The 22500-nt window shown below is 37.7% G+C and overlaps 1 protein-coding gene across 2 annotated transcripts in view; it reads right to left on the reverse strand.

The window, feature by feature from the left end:
• Window positions 1-12934, reverse strand: part of LOC137978900 (ficolin-2-like) — a 38957-nt gene extending 26023 nt beyond the window's left edge. For both annotated transcript variants that reach the window (XM_068826020.1, XM_068826019.1), the window contains exons 1-4: window positions 12694-12934; window positions 12287-12573; window positions 11024-11138; window positions 9957-10079 (exon numbers count right to left, since the gene is read on the reverse strand). In XM_068826020.1, coding sequence (XP_068682121.1) covers window positions 9957-10079; window positions 11024-11138; window positions 12287-12573; window positions 12694-12787 — 619 coding nt within the window. In that variant the 5' untranslated portion in view covers window positions 12788-12934. The remainder of the gene's footprint in view (window positions 1-9956; window positions 10080-11023; window positions 11139-12286; window positions 12574-12693) is intronic.
• Window positions 12935-22500: the final 9566 nt, after the last annotated feature.

Here is a 22500-nt window from a genome sequence, read left to right on the forward strand (position 1 = left end):
TTTTTCTGATAGAACATGCACCTGCTGCCGACATGGATCAACCATTTGCGAGTAATTCACTGCGGAGCGTGTAGCTTTATAAGTATACATATTTAATTACCAGTGATACTGATATTTATCATGCATGAGACTAATGCTACTCTGAAGAAAAAAAAACCAAGAGCTCAGAGAGCAAGTCAATGCTCTGTCCGAAGACATTTTCGTAAGCTGAAAAAACATATTTCTGAACATACCAGCTCTCCGGACCGCAGTGCACAATCAGTGGAAACGGCTTTAAAGTTTTACAGTGATGCACATGAAGAGTCTCAAACCTTCTAAGTAAATGTGAGCAAGGAACTGAAACGCCTTAGTACTTGGCTTGCTGAAATTAGTACCAGAGCGGATGAAATTGGCAAAGCAATCGACGGTATGTATGAATGCAGCTATCAATACAAGGTAAAAATCGTTGGGATGCCCGAGCTAAGTGAACAAGAATCTTATTCTCAAACAGGTAGTTTATGCGTCAAACTATTCTCTGACATGGGAACCGATGTTGCTCTTCACAATATAGATATTGCACATCGCGTACCGCAGAGGAATGCAACAGCGGGAACGCCGAAACCAATAATTTTGTAAGTTCGTTAGAAGATTGTCGAAGGTAACTGTTATGGCTCAACGAAACCACGCATGTAAGGCAGACCCTAGTTCCTAGGGATTCGGTGGGGGATTCTCTCTTTCATCTGTCAGGATATTCGACCATTTGTCACCGGAGATGCAGCGTGTCTTTAGCGAAGCGAAGAAATCAAAGGGAAACACAACTATCAATTTTAAGGGCCTCCCAAGAGTTTTAGGGAACAAGGGAATATGACCATTTACTTTTAGGAAACAAGGGATATCTTAAAACAACTTTTAGGGAACAAGGGAACATTGAGTTCCTGACCATTGGGAAAAAACTTTTTTTAATGTGTAAGAGGGAAAAAGGCCTTTCCGACGACAAAATATTGGCAAAGTATTAAAATTTCTCTCATTTTTCGGTTTGGGAACAGGGGAACTCCCCTGAGAGGCCCTCAATTTTGTTGAACTAAAACCTCTTGCGTTTATTTTCGGAAATTTGGCAGTTCCCGAGCACTGAGGATACGAGACGTTGCTGATTTAGCAATGCTTGGCTAATTTACGATGTATCCTTCTATAACTTCATCGAATCACGAATGACAATCAATATGGGAAAACTATAGATCTCTGTTTCGGGAGTTACCATATTTTGGTGTCAACCAATTTGTATCGCTCCACAGTCAATTTGATAAAATACTAGTTCTCTCCCAACCAAAAAAATACCTAGAAAAGCTTTCCAGTTTTCATGACCTTGATTTCTTCATTCTAAACACAGCTAGTAGTATGAACCGGGACCAAAATCTCGTATATTTAAAAATACACTGCAGGTGCAGCTTTTACACGATAAAAAGTAGATTTCATGATACCGATGACTTGTTTTCTCTGTTCCATACGAATGTTCGAAGCCTAGAGCGCGATTTTAAACAATCTCCAGGCTCATCTTCTCAATGAGCTTGAATATCCTTTCAACATTATAGGGATAACCGATACCAGAATCGCTGAAAATGATCAGCCTGATTTTCATCCAGATTTCCCTGGGTATAGATTTGAATTTGTTCGACACCTCTTGCTGCTGGAGGTGTCGGAATGTTTATTGCTGAAAATGTTAAGTATAGAGTCGTTGAAAAAAACCTCCTCACGTGCTTATCAAGCCCTGTGGGTTGAATTACAATTTAAAGGAAAAGTAACATTATCTATGGTGTAATTTATCAGCAGCATAACTCCCCTGAGAGCTTTCAGGCATATTTGGATGAAACCCTATTAGAAAACCTTAGCAATTCGGGAAAAGCCCACCTATGTCTTGGGAGACTTCAACATAAACCTCCTCAATGCTGAAACCTTCAGTTTTACTTAAGACTTCTTACTTTCGTTGCTAAGGTATTCCTTTATTCCCACAATAGATAAACCGACTAGAGTCAGCACTAATTCAGCCCCGTTAATTGATAATATCTTTGTTTATTACATCCATTTAGAAATCACTGGTGACCCTTGCAATCTGATTGGCTCTGATCAGTGTGATTTATTACCAAATCGCACAATTTTTTGCTCTAAATGGCACCATTTCCCCAGCCAATGAGAAAGGAACCCTAAAACAAATTTAAGGCTTGTTTAAGGTAAACAATCATATTGCAGGAACATGAGGGACAAAGAAAACCACTGTGTAGCGAATTTTTCAAGTTCTGTTCCCAACTAGATCAATGAAATATTGGCTCTAACTAAAATCCTAATATGAGCGATTGTGATTTCTAAATGGATGTAATAATTAAAGTGGTAATTGAACTTCGTGTCGTGCAATTTTAGTCTGAAATCATACTGGTGATTTCAAATCGAACTCGAGCTGCGCGCTCGTTCGATTTTGAAATCACTCGTATGATTTCAGACCAAATTGCACTCCACTCAGTTCAATTATACCATTTTAAAACCAATTCGGTACGGAAATCACATGTGGTAATATAATCCCAGATATAAGCGATCACTATTATCAGCTTTGCATTATTATATCTTTCAAGGTAAAGAAATTAACTAAAAAACTGTGTATCGGAAATTTTCTTGAGCCACGGAAGACAATATTCAATCTGAGTCATTCGCGATCAACTGGGATCTGGCCTTAATAAACTGTAGAGATAATATACATGCATGCTTCTTTAACAGCTTTAACAAAGTAATCAAGAAGCATGCGCCCCTTTCGACCGCTATCTAAATACAAAGCCAAGCAATTTTCTTAACCTTGAATTACTAGGGGGCTACTTAAGGTAATACAAATAAAATTTAAAAAACGCGTCTGGAAATTATAATAAATATATACTATATCGCAATAAAATACTTACACTCACTCGATGCAGTAAGACGTCGTACTATCACTCCTATTTCATTGATCATTTGACCAATGTCAGAAAAAAACTTGGATCGAGAACATGCAAGCCTATTGTAGCGCTTCATATTGATTGTGCTCAATGATTTCTTTACATCTGTGGGTTAAACACTGGTGGCATCAGTACCTCTTGCCAATTTTCAATTTAGTGATTATCTCTCCACCAGTAATTCATCTAGTTCTTTCTTCTTTGAGCCGACCAGTTCCATGGAACTCCAAACTTTGGAGTTGTGCAGAACGGATGCCAAAGATTTGCTCCGCACGTTTTGGTTACTCTATTTAAGTACTTTTGTTTAAGATTAACTACTAACACAAGTCTGTCTTAAAAACAAATTTTGCCTTTGCCAACGTCATGCCTGAAACCCGAAATTCGAAGACATCTGAATCGTTAGGCAAAATCTCTAGGGAAAATAGGATATGTTTTTTATTGGGCGATTTCAACATTAATTTAATGAACTACCAACACCATCATTCTACGGGCCAATTTCTTGATGAAATGTATTCTAATATGTTACTCCCTTTGATTACACGTCCCACACGTATCACCCCTCACACGGCTACTTTAATAGATAATATTTTTGTGAACAATTTCTTTGTTCGTTCGAGAAGTGGTTTATTGTTTACTGACATCTCAGATCATCTTCCTGTTTTTTCTATTCATTCGGACAACACTCTAGGACATCATTCTAGACAAGATCCCATTTTTGTCCGAGATAAGAACCCAATTAATCGGTCCAAGTTTGTTGAAAAACTTGAGGGTGTTGAGTGGTCTTCACTCGCAGGTTACAATGATCCACATACTGCATACACCAGCTTTCTTAATAAAATTACCAAAATATACAATGACTGTTTTCCTGTTAGGAAATTGATTCCGAAGAAGAGATCTATTAAAAAACCGTGGTTAACTAAAGCTCTTCTCAAGTCGATTAAAAGGAAAAACAAACTTTATAAACAATTCCTTCATAAACCGACACAGAATAACAATCTACTCTATAAGTCTTTCAAAAACAAATTAAATCACATTTTGAGATCGGCTAGACGATTATATTATGAGAAGAAATTAGAATATGCAAAAGCAAATACCCATGCTACTTGGAAAATTCTTAATGACATCTTGAATCGAAAGAAATCAAAGCCTAACGTAAACTCAATATTCACATCTGATGGTCAAGAAATATCTGATCCAGTTATCATCGCGAATAAATTTTGTAAGTATTTCTCCAGTATTGGTCCTAACCTTGCAAAAGAAATACAATCTCATCCTTTTTCTCATAAAGACTTTCTTTCAGGATCTTTTGCAGAATCTATCTTTTTCAATCCGGCAACAAAAGAAGAAATTATTGTTATTGCTCAATCATTTGCATCCAACAAAGCTGCGGGTTATGATAACATTCCAATGTCCCTCATAAAGGAATCTATCCAATTAATCTCTGAACCTTTGGCTCACATTATTAACTTGTCAATTGCTAATGGCATTGTACCAGATCAAATGAAGATAGCACGGGTAATACCTTTATTCAATGCTGATGACCAGTCGTTGTTCACTAACTATAGACCTGTTTCAGTTCTACCTAGTTTTTCCAAATTTTTTGAGAGAATAATTTATAACCGTTTAAATGATTATCTAACTAATTTAAATGTCCTTTGTGATGAGCAATATGGCTTTAAGAAAAATCACTCCCCTACACTTGCTTTGATTGATTTGTATGATAAGATTTCCTCTGCTTTAGATCGTGGTGATATAGCTGTTGGTATGTTCCTTGATCTCTCAAAAGCATTCGATACAGTTAATCATAATATTTTATTTGACAAACTTGAACACTATGGTATACGTGGACTGGCCTTAAAATGGGTAAAAAGCTATTTTTCTAACAGATTACAATTTGTAGATTTCAACGGTCATGTTTCTTCTCGCTTTAATATATTCTGTGGGGTTCCTCAGGGCTCTATTCTAGGGCCTTTATTTTTTCTTCTTTACATTAATGATATAGTCAATGCATCTACGGCACTACAACTGATTTTATTCGCGGACGATACCAACGTTTTTCTGTCTGGTAAAGATCCTGATTATTTGGTTAATCAGCTGAATATCGAGTTAAATAAGTTGTCAGTATGGTTTAGGGTTAATAAGCTTTCACTGAATCTTAAAAAGACCAAGTTCATAGTGTTCAAACCAAACCAAAAACGTAGAAGTTATAATTTTCAAATTTTGATAAATAAACAACCAATTGATCAAGTTAAAGAAACAGTTTTCTTGGGTGTGATCATCGATGAAAACGTAACCTGGAAGTCTGAGATCTCTCATGTGGCTAACAAAGTGTCGAAATCAATTGGAATGATACAGAAATCAAGTTTTTATTTATCTTCATACTCTTTACGCGTATTGTATTTTTCACTTGTTTATCCTTACTTCTTTTACAGTAATATAGTTTGGGCGTCCACCTATAAAACTAACCTTGTTCGTCTGGTAAAATTGCAGAAAAGAGTGGTGAGAATCATAGATAAATCTCATTTTAATGCTCATTCTGACCCTATATTTAAGAAACTTGGAATCCTAAAATTCCATGATCTTAACCTGTTACAACTTGGTCAATTCATGTTCTCCTATCAAATTCGAACTCTTCCTCCCAAGTTAGCTAGCAAATTCACTCTAAACAGTCAAATTCACACATATTATTCGAGAAACTCTCATGCATTTCGTCTGCCTTTTTGTCGGACTAACATTAAACAATTTTCTGTTTTCTATCAGGAGCCTAAATTTTACAATTCTCTTGACATTGATATAATGAATTCTTCCTCAACAGCTTCCTTCAAGAAAGCACTTAAGTCATTCTTTTTTAACAACTATTCTGAAAATTAAGTATTTTGTTCTTCCTGTGTCAAATTGTTTTCACCCTGTAATTTTACTTTCACAACTGTTTACATATTTCAACACCTTAATTAAATGACTAAGTGTTTGTAATTGTATGCTTCATTACCAACTTGTAAGTTCAAACTGTTTTTAATTTCCGTTCATTACTTTATATTTCAACACGTTAAATAACTAAATGTTTGTAACAATTGTATTCTCCGTTGCCAACTTGCATGTCAACAATAGATAGATGCTTTTACTTGGGGAGGCCTAATTTACATAAGCTTAGCAGTTTCTTTTAGGCCTCCTCGCCACCAATGTAATTCAATAATTTTTCTTTCCATCTTCTCTTTTTTGATTGTTCATATTTGTATTTTAATTTCTTCTTTCTGTGGCAAAAAAAATAAATAAATAAAAATAAAATAAAATAAAATAAAAACTGAAATTCTGCTTCTCCCTTCTAATAAATCACATGGCTTATATTCCTGTCCTTTTCGCCTTTTTCTTTACCACTGGCACAAATAATGAATACTTCTGTCACAACAGGACAATATCCATCCAAATTAAGGCATGCAGAAGTCATTCCCATTTTCAAGGACGTCGATGAAACAGTCCCTAGTAATTACCACCCCATTCTTCTTTCATTTTTCAATCGACTATTTGAGAAAGTTATGTATAATGGATTAAAATCTAGATCTTATGCCGAATCAAATGGACTTCTTCTAAAATGGTAAGTATGGTTTTCGTGAGAATATGTCAACTCAGCATGTAACTGTGGATATTGTTAATTCGATTCAAAGAAATATGGATAACAAATTATTCACTTGTGGTATTTTCCTTGGTTTTAAAAAGGCTTTTGATACTGTGGATCATTCAATTCTCCTGAGTAAGCAATATCGTTACGGTATAAGGGGCCCGGTAAATAACTGGTTTTCATCGTTCTTAAATAGCCGTGTTCAAACTACTCAAACTGAATCAAATTGAATCAAATTTCTTCTAAAAGAAACATGCTAACAGGGGTCCCGCGAGGCTCGGTTCTAGGCCCTTTACTTTTCTTGATTTATATTAATGATATTTATAATTCTTCTGAGGAGCTCTCTTTTCATTTATTTTCTGATGATGCAAACCTGCGGTATGCTGACAAGGATTTGGGGTCACTAGAAAGTGTAGTCAACATCGAATTGCAGAAAATCTGTGACTGGTTAAATGCAAATAAACTGACCATAAATGCTAAAAAAATCGCATTTTGTCATTTTTAGACCATCCCAAAAGAAGCTTAACTTTCAGGTTAATATAAGGATATAGAATAATGCCTCAAATAGTGATACTTCTCTTGAATGTAAAGATTATGTCAAGATCTTTATCTTAAAAAAACGAGCTCTTCGACTAATGTTCTTTGCTGGTAAGAGATCTCATGCTATTCCTTTGTTTGTTTTCGCTTATGTTTTACCCCTCAATATGCTTTATTTTGAAACAGTATGTTCTCTTATGCGAGACATATCTACCAATTCTGCGAGTCAGAATATCTGTGATCTTTTCACCTGTTCATCCGACGTTCATTCATATAACACTAGATTTTCTGATGTTGGTACCTTACATGTTAGTAAATCAAGATTGAGTATTCGACTTAATTCGCTTTCCATTTTCGGAGCTAAGCTATAAGCCACATTTAGCGCAAACTTAGGGAAAAACCTTTTAAAAACAAAATTCACCAATTTTTACTTATGGTGCCTGGTGATGAGGCTGATTATGTCGAGGCAGCAACCTTAATCTTAAAAATTATTAGTTATCATTAACCCCACCCTATCTATTATTATTACTTATGTTTCATGTCTCCTTATAGGTTCTTGTTCTATGCAAATGATAGTTATCTGTGAATGTATGTGTATACCTATTTATTTATTATTTTATTTTTTTTATTTCTTTACCTGTCTTAGTATTAATCTAATTTGCTTAATGTGATTGTAAGTTACACAGCCCGCTCGATTAGCTTAGTTTGCTATATGGGGGTTGTGTATTTCTTCAATTTGTTAAATTTAATCATTGAAATAAAATGATGATGATGATGATCATGATTGATGATGATGATGATGAAATGGGAGAGGAAGAAGCCACCAAAGTAGTCGAGAGGTCAGTTCCACTCCAAAAGAAGCTGATACAAGGCCTATTCATGCAACCCATGAAGTTCACTTTCCAGAAGTACTAGTACTGTACAGCTGCTAGGCTCAAACACGTTATATTAATGAGCTCCTACACAGATTGTTCTGTGTCAAGAAGAAAGGTTTCATCTGCTCGAGCAGTCACAACCCTGAACTGACTGTTTTTTCAAGCATGCTTCCCCTGCGAACCTCACTGCGGCACTAAAGCCTTTAAAGTTTACTTCATTCATCGATTTGGGGTAGTGCCAGGAAAACAATAGGCTCTCTGTTGATTGTAAGAGCAATGAACCTAAGCCTACTGCTGTAACGGAGTTGCTGTCTTGTTCATGCGCAAGATCAGGTAACCTTTCATCCTGCAGCTTTTGAAGTGCTCAGACATGTGCACATTATTAGAGGTATTAGAAAGAATCGACATCAGAATTCTGTCGCGGAGGTTGTATCCAACAACAGGAGAACTTATAACCTAGAAGTCACGATCTGTGAGGAAATTCGTCCCATCGGTTTACGATCTTATCTATTTTTAAGACAGCTTCTTATAGATTTTAGAAACATTTTGGCATTGCGTTTCGTGCCCGATCATGTTTTTTTTTTTCTCATTTAGCAGGTGCATTCTGGTTGCGGACCAATCAGAAGCGTTGTGGTTTTCAGGCCCAATCTCATTGTCTATTGAGTATTTGGCTGGAGTAGTATTTTAAATTTAGAAATACCGTAAACTGGTTGGCCAAGGCTAAAACAAGAGAGATTTACTCTTGTGGCCTATGGCCTTCTAACGAAAGTGATGAGGACAATAATGCGTACTAGGTGATATTGATGTAAAGTTCTGTTTGTTTCGACCGGCTTCCTGTCAACCTTTATCGTTGGTTTTCCCATTCACAACCGTTGTACCTTTCCTGGCATAAATTTTCCGGCATAATTCATACTGAATTGAATAATTTTCACAACTCACCACAGAAACCCTTTGAGAGCTTTCCTTTTTTCTATCGAGACTTGTCGAGATGTAACTCGAAAACCAACCTTTACAATATATATGAGAGCTAAGATATGAGCATTTTATAGTAAATATGACGATTCGGTTATCACTAGTCCTCTTCGTAAATTGGTTGGTCTGTCTTGAAAAGGAGAGACATCGTTTCACCACGTGCACATTTGCTATTAAGGTGATTATCTAGAATTAGAACTTGTCATAGATTTCTAATAAAACTTTGCACACTATTGTAACATGTCAAGGAGATGATAAGAATGTCGCAAAAAAGGAAAGTGACCGTTTTCCTTTGCATGGTTCGACGCTGACAAATCATTTAAGCCACTTTGACAATTGCCGCGTATCGCCAATGTTAGACAAATTTAGCTTGATTTTATAAATGTAATCCATGGTATAACGCAGAGCTGGTACTGGTACTGTGCTGGGTGTATATTGCGCGATAATTTGCGCACTAGACTCCATGTGGGTCTGTCGACACATTCTTACACTTTTCCGGAACGTATGGACCACTTCGAAATTTCGAAAAAAAGAAAGAAACAGCATCTGCTTGCCCACTACAACGATTTGTGTACGTGAGAAAGTACGTATTGCTCAAAACCGACGTGTTCTGACACCATGTTTAGAAGGAGTCAGTTAAAGTGATCTCTTTAAAGGCTCACGTTCACCCTACAGGCATTGCGTGCCATGGAACAATTTTCATATATGAAAATCCCGTCAAAGCTGATGTTCATCCAATCAGATCGCTACCATAAGTAATGCGAATTTCCATAACAAAAACCAACTTGTCGAAAATACTGTAGGTTGAAGGTAGGCCTTTAATGACCATATGAGGAAACCCTTACATGAACAAGAATGCAAGAACTATATATTGTAACAGATATCAGATTTATGATAAAAACGAAATGGAACAAGGCAATGATTAAAACTTAAATAATCTAACCCGAGCTCCGTTACATCGCAGCTGGTATCTTGAATTTTTAAAAAGAGATTCCATGAGCTCACCTGAACAATTCCGTCCGTCTCCAGTATAACCTTCCTTGCAGGTGCAGTTATATGAACCCTCGGCATTGGTACAGACTGCTTTAGTGCTACAGTTATGTTTCCCCAATGAACACTCGTCGACATCTAGAAAAATAATTCAGGGCCTCAGTTTTAATTTTTGTTCTTGCGTGACTGCAAATGACGTTAACATTGCCTTCATCAGCATAGCCTGAAATCATAGTCTTCCTACCTACGTTTCATTTCGAGAAAGGAGTGCATTCTGGCTTTTCCCTCTTTTCTCTTATTGGTCATAAAACAATATAGCTCTTGGGGCCTCGCTCCAATTGTTTACAAAGTTAAATACTCATAGTCCTGCTAAAATCGTTAAACATCTGATCAAATTTTTGCCCCCGCGAAGATTTGAACAGGATGTTTCTAAAGGCTCTGTTTTCAAATGCTATTGCTTCGTCTTCAACTTTTGTTTTTCAAAAATATTTTGAAGAGAGAGTACAGAGAATGCTTCCGAAGAATGGTTTTCCTAAAAGAAGACATTTTAGTTGTACTTCCGTTGTGTCACTGGATGCTAGAAGATGAATTACTCAACACTTTTTACTTAGCGTATTAATTCACTTATTTTCTTTGAAATATAAGTGTTGAGGTGTGTAGGTCTTTTGGTAAGTGTTTTTTGTGGAATAAGTTCGAAAGTTCCTATGATAAAAATTCCGGGGATAGGTTTTAATCACTAAGATGGATCCTGTGTCGACCATCCGTGCAGTAAGCTTATTCTCGCGATATCGGTCTAAGCTGATCCGGTCTGATTCCTTGAAAGGGAACAGTTTTCACTTACCAGTTTATTTCATTACTTCATTTGGCGTTGGTGTGAGTAAATGGATGAAGTACTTGGGTTGTATAAATCAATTGTTCGTTAATATAAACCTAAATAAACATTCTAAGGAAGCGTTTGGTAAAAAATAATGAATAACAGTTTTAAATAGTTAAGTTGGTAAAGGTTTGCTTATCAAGCAGCGCCCTCAAAAACTCGAATTCCACAAGACATATTAATGAGTTTGTCAAGAGTTTTTTCTTACCGTTTTCGCAGTTTTCACCGATGAATCCAGTTTTGCAGACGCACAAATAACTGTTTTTTGCATAAAGAGGCACACAATTTCCATTGCCATTACAAGGCCAACTGCTACATGGTGACTAAATATAAAAAATGTTGATAATCGTTGCAAACGTTAGCGATATAAAGATTAAACAAACCTTCCCCTTCCAAGTTTTCCAGGTTTCTTTATGACTTCCTGTCAGTTTGGAAGCTTTATTTTATTTTTCAGTATATCATAGCCTCATCTATCTACTTCACAACAGCCCGTCGCAATAATTTATTGAAACCGAATGCACTTTAAAATGAAAGCGCTGCTATCTCGTAGATTTGTGCCACAAGCTGTGTTCACCAAAAGCAGAATTGTTTTTTTTTTCTCTTATAAAGAGACAGTCTGTTGCAAAAGCAATACAGAAAACTGTGTGAGATAAGTTAAACAAAGCACGGAACTGCGTGTAAAAGGCTCTGGCGCTCACCTTTCAAGCAGCAAACTGTTGCCGCATTTCGGGACACGGATCTGCTTTGTGAAAACTAGGTCATTTCAACTGAATGCAACAAATTTTCTTATCGCATTTGCTGGAGAAGCTGTATTTCACGTTTACCGTAGCGAAAGCCAATTAAATCTTCGACCTTCTTTCGATGATTCTTCTTTTCACCCACTCTCTCGTGGTCATTCTAAATAGTTATTTCACTACCTTATTTTATTTAGAGGTGTCTTTCTCTGATAATAAGATGTTGGAGTGGTAAAAAAAACACTTTCCGAGCAACAGGTTTGCGATTTGTTTTACTACTTAAATAAAAATGAGCTTGAAATCACAAGCACACAAAACTTTAGCTTCCAATTCCAAGTCTGCCAGGTGTTACAACAACTTCTTCTTACTTAGAAACTCAGGTTACCTCCCAGTAACAACATGGGCTCGCCCACCACGAATTTTCCTGTTAAAAAAGATATACTTTAAAGCTTATTGGCGCTGTTACTTGTTAGACGTGAATCGTTAGGCATATGCAGAAAGTAGAAGCTCTACGTGCAACTTGTCTCGCAAAAAGAGCCAGCAAACCAAACCGGTACAGAAAACGGACGAAAAAAGTTGCACAGAGCACTGAATGGCATGTAAAACCCGCCGAAGCAAACCTTTAAAATACACTGCTGTCATATTTCGGGTCAAAACTCTGTTTCCTTTTTTTTTTTTTCCACTTAGCATGGTCATAAATTAATTTATCGTATTTGTAGGAAATTTTCTGAACTCACCAAGATACTGAAATGGTGGAAAGCTTTGCTGGCAACAAATTGATCGGAGTTGTTGTACTTGTCAGAAGAAAGGTGTTCACACAACAGTTTATCGTTGTTGTCCTGAAAGGCTGCCAGGTTAAACGAAAAGCATGAAAGTGTATCCAAACACGACAATGCGCACTCAATACTTCCTTCAACGAGAATTTTATGAAGAGCTCCGATATTTAGGGACGCGAATTTGTGCCGAATGAAGTTTGCATAACGGACACTTCGACTCGGTTCTCCGCCCTTGAGCGCCAAAGTATCTGAAAAACAGGTGTAAACTATCAGAAAGATAGGAAAAATAACAATTTCAATCCATGAAACTTAAACAGAATTGGTCGCGATTGAATAGGAAGAAAGAGGAGACGAAATTATCATAATACCTTCAGTAGCACCTTTAACAAGTGCATATGAAAGCAGAATTGGCAGAGCTAGGCGAACGGCTTTTACAAGTATTTTGAGGCCAACGGTATCCATTTTCTTGGCTTTTAACACTTTCTGAAACAGCTGTCTTGATCAGCATGAGCTCATATCATAGTCATCAGTCTGAATGGATCGAGAAATGAAACCTCGCAATTTGAGGATGCAGGTGCTGTCAACTGGATGTCATGCATTTTTGAAGTAATTACTGGGTTGCCAGATGGCAATGGCCTTGAAGTCAATGTAACGCGAATTAATGGCGTTTGAGCGGATCTTTAAACAAAATATACCCTTATGGAGCAAAAGCTTGGAACGTTAATTCGATAAACAAGACATGCGGTGAAAAATATACACCTGGCCTCGGTTGTTTAAAAGGTGGATAACGCTATCTACCGGATAAATCGCTATCCAGCGGATGACCACTAGCAAAACCAATTGAGTTATCAGTGGATAGTGATTTATCCAGTGGATAGCGCTATCCACCTTCGAACAACTGGGGCCTGGAATGTCAAAAGCGACGAGTGATGGTCTTCGACAACAATTGCATCTTTCACGGTCAGATATCAAAGTGACGTTTGTTTCTAATATTTTAATTACTAACTGTGACGTTATGTACAACACTGAAACCAAATGGCAAATTCTGTATGAGTTAACCGGAAATTGAAGGAATCTTACGCCTTGAATTAATTTGCGTTTATTGAAGTCGAATCTCAGTTGTCTGGCTTGTTTACGTTTATTCTGTTCTCAACTCTGCACAGTCCTCAGGTAAAATTCAATTCAATTCAATTCAATTCTTTATTCACACTATCCATAACATTTACACAATTCATATTATATTTAATTTAAAAAGGAGAAAAAGATAATGCCATAATGCAAACAGTTTTAAAATAGGTGTGCGGTGTTCAAAGGAGCAGAGCCTTTTAGTTGGGCACAGTCATAGCTAAGTAAATATTAAGTAATGGCTGCAAAAGCATAGCCAAAATTAAATTAACTTAACGGTTAATGTTAATTAAGTAGGGTAAGTAAGGTAGAGTGAGATTTATTATTTCTTGCAGTTTACAAGCAGAAGGGAGTCAAACTATTTTACTCAGCATCAAGCCAGCAGTAAACTCAACTTTGGTTAATCAAAAGACGACATCTCCATTCTTTTTTAAAGGAAATAAGTGATAGATGCTTAATTTTAAGGGGGGGGGGGGGGAGGGGGCAGATTTCATATCTTGGATCCGCCAAAGTTGATATTAGTTGATATTTTCGCTCTAAAAAGATTTAATTTTCTAGCAAATCTTGTATTATACCTATGGATACTAAATGCTGGGGTCAGGATATCAAAGATGATAGCTGGAATACTATCAGCTTTATTCATGATTTTATGTATAAGACAGCATATTCTGAATTCATATATATTTTATAGGTTAAGAAGCTCTAAGAGTTTGTAGTAGAGTTTGTAGTAGAGTTTGTAGTATGGATCGGCACTCTCGCTAGTATGTGCAAAGAAAATTCTTCGGAGGCATTTATTCTGCTTAGTTAAGTTTGGAAACAATTTAATGTAGTTTTATAGACGCAATCCCATACTATCATGCCATAACTTAAATATGCATAAATTAAAGAACAGTATCCTTGTTTGAGCATGTTAAAAGTCAAGTAACTTATACAGAGCACAATATTTATAAATTAGTTTCAGTTCATAGTTCATGACAGATTCAAGATGTTGCATACAATCACTAGTAAAAAATAAGTGGAAATGCGACAGTGAAGAGTTATTTAAAAGAAGGCTTGTTGTCTATTTTGTGATTCATTATTTATGGCAAAGGTTCTTCAGAAAGGGGATTCAGTGACAAGGATTGTGTCTCTTGTTTTCACGCACGCAATTGAAATAGGAAGCGGATTTTTAGCCTCTAATAGCAAATATTTTGTTTGTTTCAATAAACTTTACGCTGGAAAAAGGTTTTTATGTGAAGTTTTGTCCAAATAAAGACTAATCCCAGGTGACTAAAAATACAATGCTTTCCGGTACCTGCAGGAAGACCCGGAATCTTACTTTGTAATTTAATATTTTCTGTCAAAAAATTACATAAGAAGCTTGAAATAAACATTGCGACACACACAAGAAATTTAGTCGCACATTACCTCTTCGTCGAATTCTTGTTAATATTATACTAACTGAGCTGTTATGTACAATACTGAAACCAAACGGCAAATTCTCTGGTAACTTTTTCGGCTTGGATATCGGAGACGAAATCGAACACCTTGAGTGGATGTGTGTTTACAATTTTCTGGCTATATATAATTTTATTTTTTTGTACTCAACTCTGCACAGTCTTCAGGTAAAAAAAACAAAAATTGAAATTTTTGACTAATTCTTGTTAGACAAGAACTATTTCAAAGGAAGCGTGTTGTCCATTGTTTCATTATTATTCATATTTACATTAATTATTATTGCTTCATTATTAAAAGAAATGGTTCTTCAGTGAAAGGTTTAATCAACATTGTGCTAGATACGAGTCGAGGCTCGAATCAATAACCCGACAAAGAAAGCTTCCCAACTTGACAGTTAAAATATATACATTCAGTTAAATATTACAACAAAATTACACAACGAAAAACGGACGTTTCTTGGCTAAAAAGCCCGTTGTTTAACTGTGAAAGCGACGGACGATTACCATCTTCCCTGTAGTTCATTGAATGTAAACAACAAACTTGATACAACGTGATCACGTGCACCTTTGTGGTTGCCTTGACTTCCTTTTGACAGAACATCATGACCTTCCCCTTGATTCGAAGACGTCTGTGACTGCAGAAATGTTAGTGTTTTTACGATCGATTAACATATGATAAATCTTTTGCTGAGAATGTGAAATTCAGAGTTTGATATAAAAATAGGCACGCGTTGCGTACGTGTAGTAGTGAAGTACCTTAACAAAGTGCTTTATTCCATAGCTGTCAACTAAGCTGCGTTTTGTTTTCCAGAAGATTCAAGTTGCGTTTGCATAATATGCAGCTCTAATAGTACACAATATTGTTTTGGTATCGTAAATCATTATAATGCTATGATAGATATCTTAGGTAAATAGCTCCCTGAGAAGACATGTAATAAAATACCAAACCCAGATTCTTTGATTGAACTCACGTGATAAGACGCCCATGTTGGTGCCAAAACAATAGAAAATGTAGGTTAAGTTTTGCATAATTATAGAGTCAAATTCCCAAAGGACTGTTTCGCTATTGTTTTTTCCACCAACATGGCCGCCGTGACGTCAGGTGTAATCAAAGAATTGAAGAAAATAGAAGGGAATAAAAGAACATTGAGTTCAAGGCAGACAAGAAGTTTGCTTGAACTTCTTTTTTCACGTTTAAGCATGTACCCTGCGCGTCTGACAGCTTTTCACGACAAAAGTTCAATGAAGTTAAGACCTGTCCGGCGGGCTTAGTATCTGGATAGGAGACCTTAAGTTATACGACTTGCGGTCAGACGGACAATTATATTTTAACCACTGGCGGACAAGGTTCGGAGGGTTAAAAAATAAGGATTGTATGGAAATCCCGACAACAAACACTCAGAGAGATATTTACACGCAAAAGTTCTCAATAAAAAAAGCCGTACGTTATTGTCCTAGTACCTTTTTCGCTATCTGTGCGGTTATTTGCCTGATTTTATACGATTTAAGGTACACGTTTTTCTGGCCGCCGTTCTAACCAAAAAGTTTGTCAGTGGTTGCTCGACGCTCGGTTTGTTTGAATTGTATGTGCTGTGGTAGCGGGAAATGTCAATATGATGGTTTTGTGCTATACGTTGATTGTAAATGTATTCTTTTAGCTGTAACACTGTTAGCTGGTGCTCTGCTTAAACCGTCCAAAATAAAGCAAATGGTTCCCATTTGAGCTGTCTGTTGTGTAGTGCAGCTGAAATTTAGTTAATAAAATAACTTATTACGGTTTACAGATCTTTCCTGGATTTTCCAGGTATAAAGTAATGCTTGACTTGCAGAAGGAGGAGATTCAATCAGTTTTTTAACAGCTGCCAACAATTGACAAGAAATTGGCAGCTGGTTGACGTTTAGGCCGAGCAAAAACTGGCAGTTTGAGGCAATTTAAAAGGGCCCTTAAAAGGAAAAGATTTATATTGTTTCACTTTCCCTCTCGAACTCTCTCCTAAACACCTATGTCGGAAGTTTGCATCACACAAAAAGCAACCGACAATGCCACACTCTTGTACAATTGACGCTTGCCCGTTGAGCAACCCGCGATAAGAAAGCGCTAGCGCTAGCGCTAAACGTCATCCCACTAGTTCCGGCCTATCGGGCAGCCCTTTTGTCGCTCCCCGACCCGTAACACACTGTCCATGCCAAGAGAAAGCCCTAGAACTAGTAGTAAGACAGGTTTAATAATGATGATGATAAAAAATCTCTCTATTACCTTCACAGGGAAGGCACATTGAGACCACACTAGGAAGCATCCTCGACACGATAAAATGGTAGTTTAGAAGACTTCGGTCTTGCGTCTGAATAATTAATAAAAGCTTGTCAACATTGCTCCCAGCACCGTCCCTTGGTTTCTGACTTCAGTTTAAGGAGGCTCGAAAGGCTTAGTAGTCGAGTGTGCGCAAGTATCTTCGTGGAAGATAAACTTGGCAAGAAAAAAGGATCCTATGTAACGTTTCGATTACTTGAATGATCTTAAGACACCCTGGAACGATATATTGTTGAACAATTCATTCCTTCTCTATGACCTGTTAATTGTTGATATAAACGTCTTTGGCAAGAAAATGAAACTGAAGTTAAGTAATCGAGTTACTGGGTAATTCCGCTGGGAATGCAACCTTCTCTTCGGTTGTTTTTGCTTGTCACAGGGCACCTGAAAGCTTGCAAAACAAGACTTTTGAAGGCTGCTGAATCCCCGGCAAAACTTATAGACTTTCGATTGAAAGAAACTTCTTTTATTACGGACCCTCGATCACTTTTATGGACTTAACTGACACATGTTCCGGTCCTGACAGTGCAAATCTACTGTTCTAACTAAATAACGGACAACGAGCGGCATTTAGACAGCAGCAGGATTTATTTCTTCCGTTTTGAGGATCTAATTTCTCTTTTAGTTGCTTTTTTGATGATGTTTCAAGGTACAGACAGGCCAAACACGACTCCTATTGGTCAAGATAGGAAATTCAAAGACCAGAGCTTTGCTCTAACGAGTACATCTTTCAAAGACCTCCCTTTTTTATACGAAATAAGGCTAGGGTTTTTAAAGATTCTTCTTGGCAAGGGCTGGTTTTGTATAATATGCCATTTGTTCATACGAACATGTTTGAGATTAGGCGTTGATAGGCGGTATTCTGTAACAAACGGAAAGACTCTTTTGGGCGTTTATTTTGGAAAGCCGGCATTCTTTCGCTAAAATAGACTTTAGATCGAGTCATGATCGAAAGGTTTTCTGGATAACCTCTGCGGTGTAAGCTTTGTTTCACTAATGTGATGTGTTCTTCAAATTTCGCTTTTGAAGAGTTAGTTCTAAGAGGTCTTGGCTTTCGCCTATGATGAAGCCTTTCCTGAAGCCTGGAGGGTGGCAGGAGTTAAAGTGCGTGTATTGGAAAGTCTGTCGGATTAAAGTACGCCCGAACATCAAAAATAGTGTGCCTTTTTAGCACCTACAGTCAAGAGCTCCAAGAGTTTAACCTGCCATCACTCTTCGAAATACAACAGTCGTTGTGCCGTTCTTTTTACAAGAGTAATCTTGCCTCTGACAGCAAAATAAAGGACCTGATACCGGAACCTTTAATTTCGGCCCCAAATATAACTTCAGACGAGCTCGGAGCCTGCTCTGCCTTTGCTTCAAGGTAGAACGAAGATTTTTTGTAACAGCTTTGTACCCAGATGCAAGGCCGTGGCTAGAAATGTTTGACTTGGGGTGGGGGGACGGGGGTGCAATAAAGCGAGGTCTGAAGAAATGCTTCTTCAGAATTTTTTTAAATGAATGCAGAGGTATGAAATGCTAATCAAAAGTAAACGTTAATGCTAACAGGTAAGTCTAGGATTTCTCCAATTGGACTTCCTACCAAAGATTTTCCTACTTCAAAGTTAATTATGGCTTAAAATCGACGATATAAATACTTACTCAAGGAACTCAGTTAAAACGAAGCCAGGCTCGTTCACTTCTGCCAGTTTTGTTTCGCGTAGTAAATCCCCTCATGTTCCGGTATGTAATCCGTCCCACGATGAATAAGGAGCATTCCTAAGCCACTCATTTAAGCGTTCCTCGTTCATTGTAGACCGGTTCCACAACTTGAGACTCCTCAGAGCAGAAAAAGAGCATTCACAAGGAACACTTCCCACGGGGGTAGTAAGAAGAATGGTAAGTATCTTCTGAATGGCTGGAAATATCTGAGGGTTGCAAACAGCTAAGGCTGAATTTGCAGTTGCAGGCAGCTCTTCAAAGGGAATATTTTCATAGTATTTTCTCCTCTTTTGAATTTCTACTGAGAAATAGGAGGATTCCTGCATAGTAAGGAATTTCCTGTAATATTTGAGAATTTCAAGAGGATCATCGGTGTCAATGCTCATTGCCATCGACAGCCTGTCCGCAAGAAGTAAACCTTGACGACGTTGTGAGTGTCACGTGAATACATTGAGTCGCGCATGTGCGGAAAGGGACTTGTAGGATACCTCGTGGAGAACCTAAAGGATTGAGCGAGAAACACGTGTTTACTGTATTTATTTCAATAAATGTTGAGTTAAAACGGAAACGTCTTCGAAGTGTTAACGTGATAGTGAGAATGTGGAGTCGACATCTTGGACCAGTCGTAAATTTTGGTCAGAGTGGCACCCTGCATTAGCACGATGCCGCTGCACGTTGGCAGTACGTGGTCTTGTTATAGTGTTTCAAAAAGCCCAAGCAATCACTTCAATCCGCACCCACATGGTGTTCCAAAACTCATCTGTTCTGTTGTTTTGAACGCATGCTTTCGAAACGTGAATATCTTTGTAAGCTTCCCTTAGCTTGCAGTCTTTTGCCTGCAGAGTCTTTGTAACACATGCAAAAAAACTGAGAACAGAGCAACGATAAACTGTGAATCATTCAAGAGACCAACGTGTGCACTCGCTTCAACTTGTGCATCTCCTCTACTACAGTCTGCTATCTTTTCCAGTGCTTGAATTACGGAACAATACTTCGGTAACAAAGCTGAGAGAGTTGTAACTCTGGCGGTCCAGCGGGTTGCACAGAACTTTAGAACAGTGCTGGCATTCGCCCCGCGCTGAATAGCATCAAAGAATCGGATAACGCTTCATTGCCTTCGTCAGAGGCTTTCAGCAGCTCCATAAGACCATCGTCTGCATCTCCACCAGTTGCTTCCAAAAGAATTTGCTTTCTCTTTGCACTTCCTCCAAGAAACCAAGTAATCCTACCCACATTATCAAAAAGATCTTGGATCACCTTCACGTTTTTAGAGCTAGGTGAGAGTGCCAAGCAAAGAACATGTGGCCTGCAATGGACATATGTTGAATTTGGATACTCTGCCGCTATCTTAGCTTGCACACCGTTTATAGGTGAGCACATAACGGCGGCACCATCGTACCCTTGCCCAACTAAATATTCTAGGTTAAGACCCCGTTCCCTTAAAGCGTCAAGTATATTTCTTGCAATTTTCTCTGCATCCAGATTTGTAAGTTTCAGAAAGCCAAGAAACTCTTCGCATACTTCACAATTCTTGTTGACAAAACGTGCACAGATACTAAGTTGTTCTACATCTGAACAGTCTTGAGTTTCATCTGCCATCACACTCCAATACTTTGGAATTCCTTAAACAATTCTTGCCCTGATTTTGTTTTCGCACAAAGATATGAGGTGACGTGTATTTTGCGTTGGGTTATGAAAATTTCAAATGTTGCGCTAAATCATCATCTGTTTTGGCTCTCCAATGAAGAAAAAAGAACTGAAATTGCCATCCTCTTCATTTTGTTTCGAGTCTCAGTTTCCTCTGAATGCGATGCCTCTTTGCCCCAAAACTATGATAAGGTCGACTATGGACAAGATACCTTAATTTTCCTCCTGCAAATTTGTTCCTTGGCAACCTGCTCTATAATTTTGGATGCTATATCATTTCTTGGTTTTGAGATTTTTAACCAGTTTAAGGCTCTCTCTTCAGCCATTTGATGCTCGGCACTGAGCATGTGCTTATCAAGTGCATTTTCCTTAACTCCAGAGTTTTTTTGTCCAGTTCTTAAATCCTGTGTTTACAAATAAAGAGTCTGAATTTTATTTGCAAAAACAAACACAGTAGCAACAAAAAATACTATCGTTTTGAACACTATGACGTATCCATGGCCGAGAGTCCATACATGAAAACGCCTACCACATGTGACAGGAAAGTTGAACGCAGCAGAAGGAGTAAAATGATCAGTTAGGAGGTTGCTCATTGTCTGGTCTGTTAATGTTAAACAAGCCTTTGCAGGATCACTCGGATCACTGTAAATGGAACGGCTGCTGTTTTGCCTTGGAACTCATTCCGGTGTTGATTCTCACTCTCGTCAACCGAGTGACTTGACTTTTCTGTCCCTTCATCAGGTTTTGCTGCAACATCGTCTCTGATAATTCAGTTTAACATTTAGCATTGCTTGACGACTCAAGTTTGTATTTCTGTTGATGTTTTCGTGCTGGTACCCGTTTCTCAAAGGTCAGGATAATTACCGGGCCCGTAAATTTGTTTTGTTTTCATTCAAGATGAGGGTGTTTTTAAAAGTTTTACATCCGCTTTCATTGTTACGAGCATAGGCGACATCTTTCGACCATCTCCCGACATTCCATCTTTCGACATGCTATGTAAACGGCTGAAAGACCGTTTACCTGTCAAACTGGCACTTTTTCCGGTTATTAGCAGAACAAATGACAAGTATATGATAATTCCTGACCTCATACAAATGAAGACGATTGTGGACTCCCGATTTACGGGATAATTCAAACAATTTTAGAGTAGTCGACCGGCTCTCAATAGTGACTTCCCGTAGAATTGGGCCGCTACCGCTCAGTTAACATTCGAAAGATAGTTGCTATGCACGTAACACTGAAAGTGGGTGTAAAGTATACACATTATAAGAAGACTCGTCCCGTCTAGAACCCTCTCTGCTATTCCTTGGCTTTTGATTTTTAAATATAGCTTAGGACCTTTTAGGCTACTGGAACAAATTCCACTGACCGGCTGTTCGGCACGTTTACGGTATTCTAATTTTAGAAAACCTGAACTTGACAATGTTAAAACGTGAACTGGTTATTTTAACTTGGTAGTCACTCGACCCGAGCAAAAATAATACATTGTATTACAGAATCTAGTTGGAAATCACAGGATTAAAATATTACAAAGATTTGCAGTAATGGCATGTGGACTGCGTCCGGAATGATCGTTAACATTATACCCGAGAAAGGTCTGGGGAGACTACCTTGTATACTAATCCCTACTCATTCCAGGAAATAAGAATTTTTTTCGAAAACATTTTGGAGGGGGGGGGGGAAGGGGGAGCTGCCCTCCTTTACCCCTCCGCTAGCTACGGCCTTGAGATGTGTGGCGATGTGGGACGATCACCCATAACCAACTACCTTATTCTAGTTTATATACAATTGTATGTTTGTATAGCCTTTAGTTAATAGATTACTTTTTATATGTATATCTATGTAAACTTGTTATTCAACTTTTCAAATTTTATTTGTAAAATTGCCAATCATGTGCTTTAACAAACTATTTATACTATTATTACTATTATTTTGAGGCATTTTTCAGAGAATGA

Source organism: Montipora foliosa, chromosome 12 (genome assembly GCF_036669935.1).
Source record: "Montipora foliosa isolate CH-2021 chromosome 12, ASM3666993v2, whole genome shotgun sequence".
In the NCBI taxonomy this organism is placed as follows: domain Eukaryota; kingdom Metazoa; phylum Cnidaria; class Anthozoa; order Scleractinia; family Acroporidae; genus Montipora; species Montipora foliosa.